Here is a 19,185-nt window from a genome sequence, read left to right as displayed (position 1 = left end):
CCACTCCTGTTTCTCCTGGCCCACAAGCAGTGCTGGAAAAGCAGTTTACCAGCTGGATTCGGCAGTTCTCATCTCCCTTTAGCTGCCAGGTTACCCGAGCCCCAGAAAATCCGTACAGGAGGCTTTAAATCCAAATGGGTGACAAAATTTGAGGCATGGAGCCTCATTGATATATACTAAGGATTGATATACATTAATCATAGACTGGTTACAGCATGGAAGGAGGCCATTCGGCCCATCGAGTCCCATGGACAGATTTTTGGACTCTAGGGGAATCAAGGCATATGGAAATCGGGCAGTGAAAGTGGAGTTGAGGTTGAAGATCAGCCATGTTCTGATTGTTTGGCGGAGCAGGCTCAAGGGGCCATATGGTCTACTCCTGCTCCTATTTCTTATGTTCTTATGAGTCTGTGCCGGCTCTTCACAAGAGCAAACCAGCTAGTCCCACTCCCCAGTCCTTTCCTCGTACCCTTGCAAATTTTTTCCGTTCAAGCACTTATCCTTACATATTCATATTTAATTGCCTGGACTTGGATGTACAGGGTATAATTTCAAAGTTTGCAGATGACACGAAACTCAGAAATGTAGTAAACAATGTGGAGGATAGTAACAGACTTCGGGAGGACATAGGCAGACAGGTGAAATGGACAGACACATGGTAGATGAAATTTAATGCAGAGAAGTGTGAAGTGATACATTTTGGTAGGAAGAATGAAGAGAGGCAATATAAACTAAATGGTACAATTTTAAAGGGGGTGCAGGAACAGAGAGACCTGGGGGTGTATGTATAGAAATCTTTGAAGGTGGCAGGACAAGTTGAGGAGGCTGTTAAAAAAGCATATGGGATGCTGGGCTTTATTAATAGATGCGTGGAGAGCAAAAGCAAGGAAGTTATGCTAAACTTTTATAAAACACTGGTTAGGCCTCAGCTGGAGTATTGTGTTCAATTTTGGGCACCACACTTTAGGAAGGATGTCAAGGCCTTAAAGAGGGTGCAAAAGAGATTTACTAGAAAGTACGACATACCAGGGATGAGGGACTTCAGTTATGTGGAGAGACTGGAGAAGCTGAGGATGTTCTCCATAGAGCAGAGAAGGTTAAGAGAAGATGTGATAGAAGTGTTCATGATGGGTTTTGATAGAGTAAATAAGCAGAATAATGTTTCCAGTGGCAGAAGGGTCAGGTAACCAGAGAATACAGATTTAAGGTGATTGGCAAAAGTACCAGAGGTGACATGAGGAAACATCTTTTTATGCAGCGAGTTGTAATGATCTGGAATGCCCTACCTGAAAGGGTGTTGGAAGCAGATTCAACAGTAACTTTCATAAGGGAATTGGATAAATACTTGAAGGTAAAACATTTACAGGGCTATGGGGAAAGAGCAGGGGAATGAGACTAATTGGATAGCTCTTTCAAAGAGCTGGCACAGGCATGATGGGTTGAATGGCCTCCTTCTGTGCTGTATGTGATTATCCTATTATAATTACTGACCAACCTCTCAAGAGCAGGTTTCTTGTCCAACCCCCAACCTGCCTTGGTAAAACCAGAAGTATGCCTGTTCGCGGTGGTTTCCCCATTTTTAACAATTCAACTCCCGTACCCCCCCACCCCAGCCCTTCGTTGGGGGGGGGGGGGGGGGGTGTTAAAATTACCCCCATGTCTTAATTGAACAGTTTCAGTAATTCAGAGGATCCCCACACCTGCCCATAACAAGAGAGAGAGATAACAATACAGGAGAAGGATCTCCTGACAATCATTCTTTGATCCCTTATGAGGTGAAAGCCCTACAAATCCTAGGAAGGGAGGCTATACAGGGTGCTGTAGATGGGGAAGTAGGAGCACCGCCACTAGCTCAGGGTCCATGAAAGCTTTTCGCTGCTCTTCTTTCTCATTCTATTCACTTAGGGGCAACAAAGCATATACCAAAGTACTTTACTACGTCATGCCCACTGAAAGCCAAATGTGAAGGTTGCTCATTAGGATTTAATTGTAACCGTCTTCCTCTTCACTTTCTTTCGAGTTACTTCGGCCTATAAAACCTCCAGTACGCATTTGATACTTCGTTATTCCCATGTGACAGTGGTAGCATGGCACAAGAAAAAAAAATTAATGAGCAAATCACCGAACTTTGGGCAATTATTAGCCAACAGATCACACAACTTGATGGGTAAATTATTAAAAAGGGTACAGCTTCCAGATTGTAGATGGAAAATTTTGTTTCCAGGAATGGCTGTGAAACTGTTAAAAACAGAAATGGTACTTGAAAATAATCAGAGATTGTAACAATCTATAATCTGGTTATATTTCTACTCTAATAAAACACCATCAATGCCTCATCTGTTTAAATTGTTTTAAGTTTTAAAAAAATATTTTGATCTATACATTTTGTTTAATATAAAATGAAAACTGCTGCTGATAAGTAAACAGGGCAAAATCACGTTTCCCTCTCCTTCCGTTTTCTTTCTTTCTCCCATGACCTCTACTCTTTGAAAGATACGCAAAATGATAACACACAATGGCTTTCTTTAATAGAAATAACAGAAGCTAAAAAGGAAACCAGCTGGCATTTAAATTATATACACAGGCTAGAAGAGACACTACTTCATTGACTTGCCTAGTTTGTTTGAATATCCTGCATTGTATCAGGTCAAATGTAGTTTTTTTTCTTTTAAATTTCCTGTTCTGCCCTTCAAGTATGGAAATACTTTCTTCCATGTTACATATGCAAATTCTATAAATATTAAACCCTGAAAACTCAATTACAGGAAAATGTGGGGGCATATACCACTATTACTTGAATTCTTTTATTCTTTGAATAAACTGTAAAATTCCATGAAGCAATAGATACTTTAGCCTAGTTGAAATAAAATGGTAATGAGATGCAATTTGCGATAAGTTATGGAATAGTGTTTCAAGGCCCTTATTTAAAAGAACTTCAGCTGTGTGACCTGCTGTATAAATCACATTTTGAAGTCCATTCATTATAGAATAATTTGCATGGTAAGGTTTTGAATAAACTATTCAGAAGAGATTCCAGTAATAGACTAATGATTTAATTCACTGAACTTTGACAAGGTAATCTATTCAGTTTTCATACGTGGTGAGTCTTCTGTACACTTAAAGTATGATTCTTATTTTCTGATCATAACAGATGAGTTACATCGAAACTACAGCAAAGAAACAGGCCATTCGGCCCAACTGGTCTATGCCGGCGTTTATGCTCCACACGAGCCCCCTCCCTCCCTACTTCATCTAACACTATCAGGATACCCTTCTTTCCTTTCTCTTTTGTGTGCTTATCTAGCTTCCCCTTAAATGTATCTATGCTAGTCGCCTCAACTATTCCTTGTGGTAGCGCTTTCCACATTCTTACCACTCTTTGGGTAAAGAAGTTTCTCCTGAATTCCCTATTGGATTTATTAGCGACTATTTTATATTTATGACCTCTAGTTTCGGACTCCCCAAGTGGAAACATTCTCTCCACATCTACCCTACCAAACACAATCATTATCTTAAGGACCTCTATCAGGTCATCCCTCAGCCTTCTCTTTTCTAGAGGAAAGAGCCCCAGCCCGTTTGGCCTTTCCTAATAAGGATATCCTCTCAGTTCTGGTATTGTCCTTGTGAATCTTTTTTGCACCCTCTCCAATGCTTCTATATCCTTTCTATAATATGGAGACCAAAACTGTGCACAATGCTCCAAGTGCGGTCTAACCAAGGTTCTATACAAGTTTAACATAATTTCTTCGCTTTTCAATTCTGTCCCTCTAGAAATGAACTCTAGTGCTTGATTTGCCTTTTTTATGGCCTTATTAACCTGCATCGCTACTTTTATTGATTTGTGTATTTGTATCCCTAGATCCCTTTGCTCCTTTATCTCGTTTAGACTCTTATTATCCAAGCAGTATGTGGCCTCCTTATTCTTCCTATCAAATTGCACCACCTCACACTTATCTATACTGAAATTCATTTGCTAATTACACAGCCATTCTGAAAGTTTATTAATGTTCTCTTGCATTTTGACACATTCTTCCTTTGTGTTAACTACAACCCCCAATTTGGTGTTGTCCGCAAATTTTGAAATTATACTTCCGATTCCTGAATCCAAATCGTTAATGTAAATTGTGAACAACAATGGTCCCTGTTGAACAACACTTCCCATGTTTTGCCAGTCTGAGTAGCTACCCTTAACCCCCACTATCTGTTTTCTATTTTCAGGTTCTGTAATAAGCACAGTGTTTAAACAAATGAAACTACCAGAAATTCAAGTTGGCATAACAGGTCCAGTGAATATGGTATGAGAATAATATATGTAGTAAACATATGATCAAAGCACCTAACACCTGCCACATGTCAGCTTACTGTAACATTTTTGGGATCTACAGGTGGACACAGGAATCTGTCAATCATGTTATGATCATAGAATGGTTACAGCACAGAAGGCAACCATTCGGTCATCGAGCACGTGCCAGCTCTTTGTAAGATCAATCCAGATAGTCCCATTCCCCGGTTCTTTCCCCGTAGCCTTGCAAACTTTTCCCTTCAAGTGTTTATCCAATTCCTTTTTAAAAGCCATGATTGAATCTGCATCCACTGCCCTTTCAGGCAGCACATTCCAGATCACAATCACTCGTTGTATAAAAAGTTTTTCCTCAAGTTGCCTTTGGTTCTTTTGCCAATCACCTTAAATCTGTGTCCTCTGGTTCTCGACACTTCCACCAACGAGCACAGTTTCTCTTTATTTACTTTATCTAAACCCTTCATGATTTTGAACACTTCTATCAAATCTCCTCTCAACCTTCTCTGCTCTAAGGAGAGCAACCCCAGCTTCTGCAGTCTATGCACGTAACTGAAGTCCCTCATCCCTGGAACCATTCTAGTAAATCTTTTCTGTGCCCTCTCTGAGGCCTTCACATTTTTCCTAAACTGCAGTGCCCAGAATTGGACACAATACTCCAATTGTGGCCGAGCCAGTGTTTTATAAATCATAACTTCCTTGCTTTTGTACTCTATGCTTCTATTTATAAAGCCCAGGATCTGGTATGCTTTTTTAACCACTTTCTTAACCTGTCCTGCCACCTTCAAAGATTTGTGCACATATACCCCCAGGTCTCTCTGTTCCTGCACTCCCTTTAGAACTGTACCATTTAATTTATATTGCCTCTCCTCATTCGTCTTGCCAAAATGTATCACTTCACACTTCTCGGATTTAAATATCACGTGCTATGTGTCCGCCCATTCCACCAGCCTGTCTACGTCCACTGATGGTTCTGATGAAAGGTCATCGACCTGAAATGTTAACTCTGTTTCTCTCTCCACAGATACTGCCTGACTTGCTGAGTATTTCCAGCATTTTCTATTTTTATTTCAGATTTCCAGCATCCGCAGTATCTTGCTTTTCACTCCAAGTCATTAATATATACCAAATAATATGATAAAATACTTTAGCCACTAAGATTTTTGCATTGCAACGCATCCAAAATTTTTATGCTGTAAAAACAGCTGCAAATATTACAAGCATGCAATGTAATTGGGATCTAAAACCTAATAGATTTGAATCACAAAGCTTGCATATTGGGACTGTAGTACCAATAAGTTCCTGCTGGTGGCACTGCTGAAGGCATGATTTTTTGTTGGTTCATCAGCACCACTGGGAGGCACTTAGCTGTACTACACCGGCTTATACTGTCCACAGAAATAAATGGGTGAAATTTAATGGCAATCATTGTTTTTGGCTGTGTGAAGGTTCACATCCTTCTATTGTTACCAATTTATTTCCTTTCCATTTTCGGTGTCAAATTTTGTTTGATAATCGCTTCTGTGAAGCGCCTTGGGTTGTTTTACTACATTAAAGATGTTATCTAAATACAAGTTGTTGTTTCTATTTATTATTGTGCCCTCGGACTGCAAGCAGAGAAGATCGATAGCTGGTCTGCCCCCAACCATCCACTGAGACTATTCTGATGGCATGTGTAGAAGGACAATGCTGACATTTCCTGCAATATAGGGTGAAATCTGCACCTCAGGAAAACGATCATGAGCCCAAACACACATTTCCACACTCCAAAATGGCACACATTGATGGCTCAACAGGCTTCCCATCGGCAGTGAAATCAATTTTTGAAATGCAAAATGTAACAGTCATAAAAATTAATGTTAAGAGCCTGAAAGGTGGTTAGTTGATGAACCAATTAAATTTTCAAATATCGTATTTTGCCATGTAAAGAAATCACTGGCTCATCAACTCACCAACTTTCAGGCTCTTAACATTAACATTACTTTAAGCATTTCTCAAATTAAAATTATTACACCAACCTATAATTTATAGTCAAGTTTGTTAGTATTTGAGTAGTAATCATAGCAGCATAAATGGCAAGTTCTCATCATAATAAATAGTATCTAATCAGAAGGAGTTACCTATAAGTTTGTTTAAAAAATATTTTAAGATTTCAACTTGAAGATGCATTAATTTAATGTACAAGGAAACTATAGAACACCTTACTTCCCTCAGTCTTTTCTTCATTCTACTACAATTTCAGGCTTTTTATAACATAGGCTTACTGTTACCTTGCCGCTACTTCCTCAGTTACCTCAATCTTGGCCTTACAACTTGGTTTTTCAATTTAAAAAGAAGTTTACCGTCAAATTGTTCTGAATGGGGTGCATGTCCTCATTAGAAGGGATTCATAGCTATGGCACAGAATGCATTAACTTAAACTGCAGCAGCATTTAAACAAAACAGAGTTTTCACCATAGTAGGGAACAGCACCCCTACTAACAGAAGCCAGGTTCCTCCTATTAGTGGCAACAGGCTTTAAATTCCGTAAGCACTTTTAGTGCTTGTAAAGATTTTGCTTTTCAATTATGCTAAATCCTTTATAAAACACTGTTCAGGCCTCAGCTGGAGTATTGCATTCAATTCTGGGCACCACACTTTAGGAAGGATGCCAAGGCGTTCGAGAGGGTGCAGAAGAGATTTACTAGAATGGTACCAGGAATGAGGGACTTTAGTTATGTGGAGAGACTGGAGAAGCTGGGGTTTAATGAACTTATAGCTGGTTGCTGCTTAGAGTGGTAACCCAACTTTTCTCCAAGCACTTGAGAAGCATGAAGCAGGTCCTTGCCATATAGCTCAAACCTGGCTTTTGACAGTGCAGGAAACCAAAGAATACAACATGAGGAGGTGGGGGGGGGGTGAGGTTGGGGCTAGGGGATATGGTGAGGGTATGGTGTACTGGTGATGGATCATGGTGGGGTACATAAGCATCAGGAGTGTCAGTGGGAAAGCCCTTTATAGAATCCCAATTCTGCATTTAGAAAAGTTGGGTTACCACTCTAAGCAGCAACCAGCTATAAGTTCATTAAACCCCAGCTTCTCCAGTCTCTCCACATAACTAAAGTCCCTCATTCCTGGTACCATTCTAGTAAATCTCTTCTGCACCCTCTCGAATGCCTTGGCATCCTTCCTAAAGTGTGGTGCCCAGAATTGAATGCAATACTCCAGCTGAGGCCTGAACAGTGTTTTATAAAGGATTTAGCATAATTTCCTTGCTTTTGTTCTCTATGAGCTCGATTTTCGCACCTGCGATCGGGTGCGTTCATGGCGGGGGGCTTGCGAAAATCCGGGATTCCCGGAGCGGGTCTGGAGCCCGGATCCAACCCGCCCACTTCCGGGTTCCCCAGTGACGCGCTGACATGTGCGCATAGCCCCCGAATGTGGGACTCCCGCCGGCAATTAAAGCCGGCGGGGTGCCACTTAAAGTAATTGAACAGGTACTTCAGGTCGTTTACAGACCTGATTGACCTGATATTTCAGGAAGGCTGGGATTTTGAAATTAACTGAGACTGTTTCCCATACTGGGGGAAACACTCCCAGTTCAAATGGACGTGTTGCAGCCATCAGCCTGTGGCAGCTGCAAAGGTCCATTTGACAGGTTGGGGGGGGTGGGTACGGGGGGGGGAGACCCTCACTCATTGCAGGAGGCCACTCTGTCACTTTGGACAAAGTTTGGCCTCCACCACCCTCCCCCTAACAATAAAATTCACCAACTTGCACACTTACCCCGGTGTCCAGACACATGTACCTACCTTGCGGATCCCCTCAGATGTACATCTTCCGGATGGGGGCCGCCGTAGCTGCAGTCATGACCTCCTCGGAGGGCGAACAGCATCACCAGCCTCGCCGGCCACCTCTGACACGTGGAGCTCCACAACACAGTGCTGTGATACATCCACCTGCACAGCAGGAGGGAGGGCAACAGCAGAGAGAGATGCGTCGCAGAGGGCACTACCCTCGCCACAGGGTCCACAGACCGAGGCTCAGCTTCCTGGACCTCTCTGAGCAGCAGTGCACACGGAGGCTCAGAGTCACTCGACATGTAGTCGTGGACATCTGCAGCCTCCTTCATGCCGAGCTGCTCCGAGTTGGCCCGAGCACCATCTTCTTACCTGTCGCTGTCAAAGTCACCACTGCCCTCAACAACTTCTCCTCCGCATCCTTCTAGGGTGCCACCGGGGACATCGCCGACGTCTCTCAGTCGTCTGCACAAAAGAGCCCTGCAAATACACCTACACCCACTCTGCAGTGACACAATGGGTGGCATCAGTTGTGGGTCTTCATTGTGATCCTCAGGAAAGGGCATTATTGCACAAACCAGACAAGATTCGCAAAGACGTGGCAGTAGTGGTGACAATATAATATATAATGTGAGTTGATCAGAAATTAAATATAGGTAAACAGCATGACAAACCCTCAAACACCTTTGTGCATCCCCTTCATGCTCGCGACACGTTTGCCTTACGCTTCCTACTGCACATATGTGATGCATGCCCTGTGGCTGCAGCACAGGTAGTGGCAGGTTGAGTGAGGCTGACCGTGAAAGAGATGCATGAGGGTGAGTATGAGATAGAGCCATGAGATTGTATGAGGATTGGGTTGAGTGGTAGTGGTGGGATGAGTACTGGCGAGGTGAGTAAGTGCAGGTAAGATGAGGATGAGCTTTGAGTGGGTGTGAGGGGTGATGTGACAGAGTAGTGTTGGCAGTGCAGAAGGAGATGGGGGGTGGCAGACGGAGGGGAATGAGTAAGTGTACTCACTTCGACTGACCTACTTAGGTGATTGAAGCGCCTCCTGCACTGTATGCAGGTGTGCGATATGTTGGTGGTGCTGGTGACCTCCTCTGCCACCTCGAGCCAAGCCTTCTTGGTGACAGAGGCAGGCCGCTTCCTCCCGCCCGGCAGGGGGGAGATCTCTATCTTCCCCCTCCTCCTCACCCCATCCAATGATACCTGGAGTGAGGCATCATTAAACCTGGGAGCAGCCTTCCCTCTGGGCTGCTCCATGCTGTAATTTTTCCTATTTTCTGCAGCATCAGTCAGTGGAGGACTGCCCCTTTAAATAGGACTCCTCCAGCTGACAGGCCTTGCTGCGCATGCGCAGTCCGCCCGCCGCGCAGCTTACCAGCGGGAAACCCGGAAGCACAGGTAAGTGGCTCTAATTAGCCTGCGATTCCGTGCGGAGCACACTGATTTCACCGGGCGCGTTAGCCACGCGCCCTGTCGACCCCCCGCTGAGCACCAGCTGCCCTGCTAATAATGAGCCCTATGTCTTTGATTTATCTATCTCCATTTCTGGGGATAGGCTGCCCACCAATATCTACTATAAGCCCAGGATCCCAAATGCTTTTTTTAAACAGCCATCTCAACTTGTCCTGCCACCTTCAAAGATTTCTATACATACACCCCCAGGTCTCTCTGTTCTTGTACCCACCTTTAAAATTGTACCATTTTGTTTATATTGCGTCTCCTCATTCTTCCTACCAAAATGTATCACTTCACAATTCTCTGCATTAAATTTCATCTGCCATGTGTCTGCCCATTTCGCCAGTCTGTCTATGTACTCCTGAAGTCTGTTCCTTCCCCCAAGGACCACTACTATATTCTTCCCTCCAGTCTGAAAAACAACCGTTCACCACCACTCTCTGCTTTCTGTCCCTTAGCCAATTTTGTATCCATGTTGCCACTGTCCCTTTAATCCCATGGGCTTTAATTTTGCTAACAAGTCTATTACGTGGTATTTCATCAAATGCCTTTTGAAAGTCCATGTACACAACATCCACACTACCCTCATCAACCCTCTCCATTACGTCATCGAAGAACTCAATTAAGTTAGTCGAGCACGATTTTCCTTTAACAAATCTGTGCTAACTTTTATTCATTACCTCATACTTTTCCAAGTGCCAATTAATTTTGGCACCCGCCAGATGGGGAAGGCTGCAAAACGTGGTGGAGTAAGATGATTCTTACAAATAGGAACTCACGGCATGCACTGTGAATAACAGTAAAACTGCCGAATCATTAAAATATTCTTCTTTAAAGACATAGTCCGATTTTCTGATTGTACAAACAACTTTTCTGTCCCAGGTACAGTCTTCTGATTGTTTTTTTAAATCCTAGATCTGATTTCCAATTATCACACAATAGCTGCCATCGCAGCTTGCCAAAACCCTGTGCTATTAAACCAGTGGACACCTATTTCTCTGGAGTTTATAATATTAAAATTCCATACCCAGCTGTACTCTACTTCACAGCTCCTCGCACCTCTGTCACATTAAGTTGCAGTTTCTACATCCCAGACCCTCACTGTGCTCTGCTCCCTGGCTTGGAATAGAACAATGGTAAACATCACAAGCTCATCCTAAACCTATTGAATGGCTTCCAAAGACTGCTTTGGTGATATGATTTAGTATTTTAGTAATTTTTTGTTTTCCCAAGTAGTATTAAATCTATGTGAATTTGCTGAGCAGTGGAAAGAATTATGTTTCTAATTTTAGATTATAATTCTGTGGAGTATGATCATATTGCTACAAGTTGTCTCCATTACACATTGTAAATCTACACAATGCAATTACAAAACATAATAATCTTAGAACTTGTACTGGCAGTGCATGCCTCCTGATAATATTCCAGCAGCCAGAACATCACATTTTTAGTTCTGATCAACTGACTGAAAATGAACGCAAACTATCCAAAACAGAGTAATGTAATCAGATTATGCTGTTGGGTGGTTATAGTGACACCTTGTGGCAGTACATAAATATAAATGGTAAGATAATTAAGACTGCGATTTTAGAATGGACAGTTCAGACATTTTGTTGAAGTCCTCAATTCTTGCTAATGCCTCAAGATCAGCTTAAAAAACAAAATGGGAAAAGCCAGTGTTCTGTGTAACCAAACAGAAACTCGCTTTCACAGCCACATTCTTTTCTTCAGCAAGTCTCTGGCTCCAATTTATTCCATGTGGATTCCAACGTAAATTCCACCTTCATGTTTCTGATCCACCCATGATTACAGATATCTCTCTGATATTCAGCGTTCCTCGAACCACTGTTCTCGCCGCTTCCTGAGATCCACGCTCAAAGCCATGCGCTGTCATATGCACGGTCTCGACCTCTCTCTTCAGCAGCACTGACTCAGTCCATTTCAGAGTTGTCCTGGTCCGCAGTTCCGTTTCATCCTTCGCCTCGTCCGGCGCTTTAACAAAAAAGTTATTTTCTTCCTTTCAGGTGTCAAGGATCACAAACTTCAACAACTCTTAAACACCAACGCCCCCCCTGAGCCTTCTTCCCCCTGATCCCATCCCTCATTCCAATCTCAACCTTTGTCGAGTTTTCTACCTCCTTGCCAAGATCCACAAACAGGACTGCCCTGGCAGATCCATCATTTCAGCCTTTTCGTGTCCTACGGGACTTATTTCTTCCTAGCTCGACTCTAATTTTTCTCCCTTGCCTGCATCTTCAGACGCCTTTCACCACTTTAACAGTTCCTCGGCCCTAACGATCTCCTTTTCACCCTGGACGTCCAGTCCCTCTACACCTCCATCCTCCACCCAGACGGCCTGCGTGCCCTCCGCTTCTTCCTAGAATGGAGGTCCAACCAGTCCCCATCCACCATCACCCTCCTCCGCCCGGCTGAACTCGTTCTTACAACTTCTCCTCTGACTCCACTCACTTCCTCCAAATAAAGGGTGTTGCTACAGGAACCCGTATGGGTCCTAGCTATGCCTGCCCTTTTGTGGTATACGTGGAACATTTCTTGTTCCAGTCCTATTCAGGTCCCCTCCTTCACCTCTTTTTCCGGTACATTGATGACTGTATCAGTGCTGCTTCCTGTTCTCGCCCCAAACTGGAAAATTTCATCAATTTTGCTTCCAATTTCCACCCTTCCCTCGCCTTCACATGGTCCATCTCTGACTCTTCCCTTCTCTTCCTTGATTTATCTATCTCCATTTCTGGGGATAGGCTGCCCACCAATATCTACTATAAGCCCACCCACGACCACAGCTACCTTGATTACACTTCCTCCCACCCCACTTCCTGTTAGGACTCTATTCCATTCTCCCAGGTTCTCTGTCACACCTGTTTTGACAATGCCACCTTGCACGACAGTGCTTCGGATATGTCTTCCTTTTCTCTCATCTGAGAATTCCCCTCCACTGTGGTTGACAGGGCCCTCGACCACAGCACGGGAGATGCAACACCTATCCTTTCACCTTTTCCCTTCCCATCATCCAGGGCCCCAAACACACCCTCCAGGTGAAACAATGATTTACTTGTACTTCTTACAATTTAATACATTGTATTTGTTGCACACAATGCGATCTCCTCTACACTGGGGAGACCAAACGCAGATTGAGTGATCATTTTGCTGAACACCTCCATTCAGTCCGCAAACGTGACCCTGATCTGCCGGTCATTTGCCATTTTAATTCTCCGATCCACTCCCACTCTGACCTCTCTGTCCTTGGCCTCTTACACTGTTCCAATGAAGCTCAATGTAAGCTCGAGGGACAGAACCTCATCTTTCGTTTAGGCACTTTACAACGTTCTGGATTCAACACTGATTTCAACAACTCAGAGCATAACCACTGCTCCCATTTTTTCAGACAGCATGTGCTGGTAATGGTTCTGCTGTTGCCATTTACAGCTCCTCTGGACCCAACCTTGGTTTCTTAACCAGTCCCATTACCACCCTCCTCGCCTTGCACCATCGTCCCTTTTATCATTTAATCACTCCTGCCCTCTACCCTATCACAGACCTTTCCTCTCCTCCCCCGCTTCTTGCCTTGGCTCTGTACTTGCTTAAAAACTGTTAAATCTTTAACTTCTTCCAGTTCTGACGAAAGGTCTTCGACCTGAATCGTTAACTCTGCTCCTCTCTCCACAGATGCTGCCTGACCTGCTCAGTATTTCGATCATTTTCTATTTTTGTTTCAGATTTCCAGCATCCGCAGTATTTTGCTTTTGTTTTAGAAATGGAATGATACTGCGTCTAGCAAATTTAATACAATGGACACTTAAGTGATTTGGATACCAGCAGAAAGTTACTGTACATATAACATTATAGTTTAAGTTAGGCTTTCTTTCCTATGGTGAGGATAAATGTAACTAAAGTCCAAATACAAGTTAACCTTTATAGAAAACACTGCAATGTGTTCCGAGCTTTATGTTTGGTCAGAAGAAAACCTTCCTGCAAAGCCAGTAGGTATAACAGGAAGAATTTGGACAGCATTGCACCCTTTCAGATCCCAGCAGGACAACAAAGAAAAAAATGACTGTAGGAAATGAGGCATATGGAGTTAGAAGGGACAAGATGATAGGATTGAGACCTTGAGGTCACAGCAGCAGAACAATTGCAAGCAACTATTTCACCGACAACTATTTTGCAACAATTATTTTGCAGATAAAGAGAGCAATCAAGTTTTAACTTAGGCGCAACAATTTATAATTCCCTATGAACAAAGTAATCATCCATAAAGTATAACTGTCTTGCATATGGCAAATGCCACACACTGAAATGTGTGTGTCACTTTTGAAATGGGCCCATAGTGTGAAAAATGATGGTTCTTTAACCAGCTCAAATAAACAATGGCCCGGAATTTCAAGGAGATTTGCATCATTGTAATGGCGCATCAGCAACGCGGGGCCCAATTTACGGCACAAAAGTCCCAGGAAATTATGGTGCAAGTAACTTCAACCATTAGTTATGTCACTCTAAAAAATTTCCTGAGACTTTTCCACCGCTCCACCATTTCCCGCACCGAAACAGCTCAATAGCAAATTATCATTGCTCTGTCATCTTTTAAGTCAACAGCGAGATTGAATTTGCTGAATTCAAGCCACTGCCACTCAGATCATTGCAGAATGGCGCTGGTGGGCTGAGTATGGAGAAATCATAACAAATACAAAATCATAACAATAACATAAAAAAGAGGCAACATTGCGTCTGGGCATAATACAGTTGCTATCTGAAATCTAAATTTTCTGGTTCAGATTAATCAAAGCCCACATTTTTGAAGGTTTAATGTAATGCAAATGCGAATGTTATTTATACTTATTTCTCACACTGCTAAATACTATAAGTGAAAAAAATGAGGGTGATCTTTGAAACACTGAAATTGGGGTGAGTGTTTTCTGCATTGCTTCTGAAATCGCTTTCTGATGTCAATCAGGGGTAAAGTACTGCACTTTTTGTGATACAGTGTGAGAGTTACAGAAGATCTATTATTTTCCTACTAATTTTTGATCTTATACCAATATCTATTCCTGTTGATATCATTTCATAATTTGCTGCTAGATATAAATAAATAAACAAGAAAATTAGGATGAAATTCCCAGTGTAAATTCGCCACTGGAGGATCGGGAAGTACAATGGTCTAATTAATGGCGTTTGTTGCCAATATCGCCATAGCAGCGAATTCCAGGCCATTATCTGTTAAATTTACCATGCTGATTCACTCAAACATACAGGTAGGAAAAGCCACAAAGCAGCAACCCACACAAGACCAACTAATCAAATCACACCAATTTTTTCAAAGCTACTAAGTACCAGAAACTACCACAAAACTAATCATATCAATCAAACAGTTTTTTTTCCAACTTCTTTCAGCAAAAATACAGTGGTAATTTTTGGCATTACCGTTTGAGCAATAAACCATTGCGGACGATGGCCGACTCATTGTAGAAACCACCCCATTTTTATTTTCATTATTTTCAATGGAAAAGACCAGGTGGTTTCTATAGCTGGTGGGTAATCTTCCCTGCATTTTACCACCCAAGTGGCGAAGACAAAAATGCTCCCCACTCTTTCCTCAGCCAGTCAGCTACATATACACTTAAAAAGTATACATTTACATAATATTAACAAATAAAAACTTAAATAATTAAATTATTCAGAAAAATCCCCCAATTCCTGTTAGAAATCTGTCCATTACATTTTCATTACCCCTTCTCGTTCTAGATACGAGATATTATTTACTTATGTTTGTTCTTGCATTCAGTGGACCTTGACTAGGTGCAAACTAACGAGTAAGCAGAGCTGTTTCTGCTCAAAATAAATGGAGCACTTAAGACGCTATAACTGCAACTTTGAAAGTGTTGTTAATACAAATGGATGATGGTTATCGCTTTTTGGCCAATATAAGCCACTGCCCGTTTTAAACCTGGACGTTTTAAGTGGTGGGGGCTGCACAATGAATACTCCCGTAATTTTTTGTGATAAAAAATAATTACAATTATTCAATCACCATAAATCAGTGGTCCTGGTGATATACGGCATGTCATATAGCATATAACTGCATATCTTCTAATGCATCATGAGAACTGCCACCTGAGGTATATATACACACTTATAAACAAGGGCAAACACCACCGAGCATAATCCTCAGGTGAAGCGGAAGATAATTGGACTAGATGCACAGATGTAATTCAGTCCCCATTTTAAAATCATACATTTTATCCATATTTTTATATTCCTATTATAAATTCCTGTTTTCACATTTAAAATGGGAAGTGCCAATGTGAACTTGTCAAACTGTAAGTACACCCTCCGGCCAGTGGTGGCATTGTAGTACCATTATAAACGTGGACGCAAGAATTTATAATGGACAATGTTGACAGGAAGTGTATGCCCGTAATAAATAAGTGTGTGTGTGAGAGAGAGAGAGAGAGAGAGAGAGAGAGAGATGATTGTAAACAACTTCAGGAGGACAGACAGGTAATAATTTGGGAAAATGTAGAGGGCAGAGAGACTTTGGGGTTCAGACACACAAACCTTTAAAAGCAGGAGAACAAGTTGATAAAGCTGCAAGATAAGGGATCCCAGGGTGCATAATAAGTACTATGCTTACTTAGTTCCAATCCTGCAGAACCTCACCTGTGCGTAAAGATTCCTTCAAGACACTCATTAGTTGAAAGATGCAATTCAATTTAAAGTCCTGGCTCACGGTGGTTCAATTTGTAGATAATTGCAAATAAGAACAATTGGGACCTTGCTGCATTGCTAGAAAATATTCATTTAATAATTTAATTATCAGAACTATCAGAATGAACAGTTCCAAGCACCTGCGAATAGTTTCAAGATGATGTTGCCACAGCTCTCAATATTATGCCATCGGAGTCAATATTATGCCATCGGAGTGAGAGCATAAGAAAAGGCCATCTTCTCCAGTGAAGCTCATTAGTCTTTGTAGTCAAACTACTTTTCAGAACATTACAATATCATCTGTGTAGAAATTGTAAATCAGTTCATAGCAAGCATACTGGCGGTTAAATTGGTTAATCCCCCGAAAACCATGTAACATTCGTGTTGCCTGGTGATTGCAGTGATTGCTGTGTGCAGCCAACGCCACCTGCGCTGTTAACTGGCCACACGCACTAGCAGGGCTAGCACTACTTAAAGGCAGCCTGCACCTCTTAAAGGGGAGGTGCACTGTGGCTGCAGGGAGATCTGGAATTGGTGTGGCAACTAACTCTATGGTGGAATATACTGAAGAATGGCTGGGCCTGCCAGGGAGCGTGCACCAAGGTTCTCAGACGACAAACTAGAAGCCTTGGAGCAAGAGGTGGATGCACAGAGGGGAATCCTTTATCCGCAGAGGAGCAGGAGGCCCTCCAGACATATGCTGAGGAGGCAGTGGGAGGAAGTGGCACACGAGGTGAATGCCAGGAGCATTGCACCATCCACATGGATGCAGTGCAGGAAGAAGTTCAATGATTTGACACAAGTGGTCAAGGTGAGTGACTTCAACTGTCTAGTGGCGTCTCCTACCAAATGCACCACTAGTCTCATCCACTGCTCCAGGCACTACACCCCCTGTCACCCACATACCAACAAACTCTTTCCATCATCGTGCAACTCTTCAAATCAGATGCTGTATCTCATCCTCACACAGTACCACTCTTGCAAGCCGCACATCCACAACTCACAGGTCACACACACTGGCGCATAACAACAGGCAGCAGGAAAGACCTGGGGGAGGACAGGCTCGCCTACACGTCCTCACCCCCATGGAGGACATGTGCTGGCGATCATTGGGTGGGCCCTCACTGTGGCCGTGGCCACTGGCGGTGCTGGAGATATCGATGATGAGGGTCTCTGCATACCTAATCCACCTTCTCACTCCCCACTTCTCCCTTATCCCGCAATCTTTTCTGACTCACGTGCTGCAGATGGTGTGACTACACATGTCCTACTTTCTTCTCTTCCCCCACCACAACTCAACCTGTGTCCCTTTGTCATTTCAGATACCCCAACATCTGGAACCGGCACCGTCAGAGGAGCCAGAGGAATATGACCATGATGATGCAGACACATCATTTTAAATGCCACTAACATTACTGCATGACCAGCAAGACCACTTTCTACGTAATACTGCAACTTTCTCCAAGTATTGGAAAGTTCCACAATTGTACGAGAAGCCAGAGTAACTAATCCAGCAACTAATCTGTAACTCCTGCATGATCCCTTTCAAAAGCGCTGGTGGAGGGATCTTTCATGCCCTTTAACTTCTGTTCAGTTGTGCGCAATTAGGACAGTAAGGTGGCTGGAGCGGGGAGTTTGAAAATGCCGCCGGCTGCTTCAAATGAGCGTTGTGCACTGATTAACGTCATAATCTCCCTCCTTTACATGCTGCCGGCATTCGTTAGGTGCGCGCGCGCAAATGCATTTACCAAGATGGCGTCCTGCGCACGTCACGCCGGAAGTGTACATGCGCATCTCGGACGCCATTTTCAGGGCTTAGGAGTCCACATAGAACCTGCACAACAGTCGCTATGCAGCCCAATTTAGCCCTCATTTGCTTTTTATTACCAAACATGATCAAAAGCAGGATTCAAATGGGAAAGCTTCTTAATTAAATATCTTTGCATCATGCAAAATATTCGGCTTATTTAAATCATTCCTTTTCAGCTGACACTCGTAAATGCCCATGAAATTGATTCAGCTCCAAAAAAGGAGTTTTGTATTATTTTGTAAGATGGCAAAAAAGCATCCAAATGAACTGTCAGATCAAGTCAAATGTTTTGCCACAGACGTACAAACATTATGCCCATAACATAAGGCTAAAACGTGAACAATTAGTTAATTTATTAAAATTGAAAACCCAACCTTTTTTCCTCTATATACTGTACCAAAACAGCACCACAGCATAAGAATAAATATAAATCTATTCATTATTTTAATAACTTACATTTCAACAAAAAGCTTAAGAAAAGTGAGTTGCATCATAAAAATGTCTCTTTGATTGCAGGTTTTGGAAAACATTTGAGATGTGTAAATCCACTGGAAAGAAGCTTTCTCTATTAAAACAAATGCCTTTATTCTGTAATACGATTTCTACAACCATATATTAAGTACTTCAATTGTTGATTAAAAGGAAAATAGATAAGCTACCAATTTTTTTGTACTTACTGGTGATGATGGACCTTGAGTGACCTTGACTTTTATTTCCAGCTCCTGAACTTTCTTTTTCAACTCGATATTCTCAGTTTCCAGCTCCTGAATCTGTAAAACAACTTTAATTTTGAAACTGCATGACTACGGTCTCAAAAGTTTTACAATTTAAACCATGTGCACAAAACTGACTTTGGAACTAGAATTATCTGGCTTTGGCAAGGAGGAGACCTAACATTCATGAGGGACTAGGATACATCATGATAATCAATGTTAATAAAAAGGCTAGTGTTTTACTGTAAGTACGTGAAGCATGTAAGATACAACAGCAGACCCCCATCATGAGGAACTCTGAAGAAGGCAGTCCTTGGTTTTTGGAAATTCCCGAATGGGTATTCCATTTATACATAATTAGACGTCGTGCTTGCATGTGTAAATTGCTACTGCTTAACTTTA

The 19,185-nt window shown here is 42.4% G+C and overlaps 1 protein-coding gene across 4 annotated transcripts in view; it reads right to left on the bottom strand.

Moving 5' to 3' along the window:
- The window catches only part of gulp1b (GULP PTB domain containing engulfment adaptor 1b), a 376,077-nt gene that overhangs the window by 57,272 nt on the left and 299,620 nt on the right, over positions 1–19,185 (bottom strand). For all 4 annotated transcript variants that reach the window (XM_067987700.1, XM_067987702.1, XM_067987703.1 and 1 more), the window contains one exon: positions 18,748–18,840. In XM_067987700.1, coding sequence (XP_067843801.1) covers positions 18,748–18,840 — 93 coding nt within the window. The remainder of the gene's footprint in view (positions 1–18,747; positions 18,841–19,185) is intronic.

This window comes from Heptranchias perlo, chromosome 7 (genome assembly GCF_035084215.1).
Source record: "Heptranchias perlo isolate sHepPer1 chromosome 7, sHepPer1.hap1, whole genome shotgun sequence".
NCBI classification, from domain to species: domain Eukaryota; kingdom Metazoa; phylum Chordata; class Chondrichthyes; order Hexanchiformes; family Hexanchidae; genus Heptranchias; species Heptranchias perlo.
The sequence above is the reverse complement of the archived record's forward strand: the minus strand, read 5'-3'. Positions and strand labels throughout refer to the sequence as shown.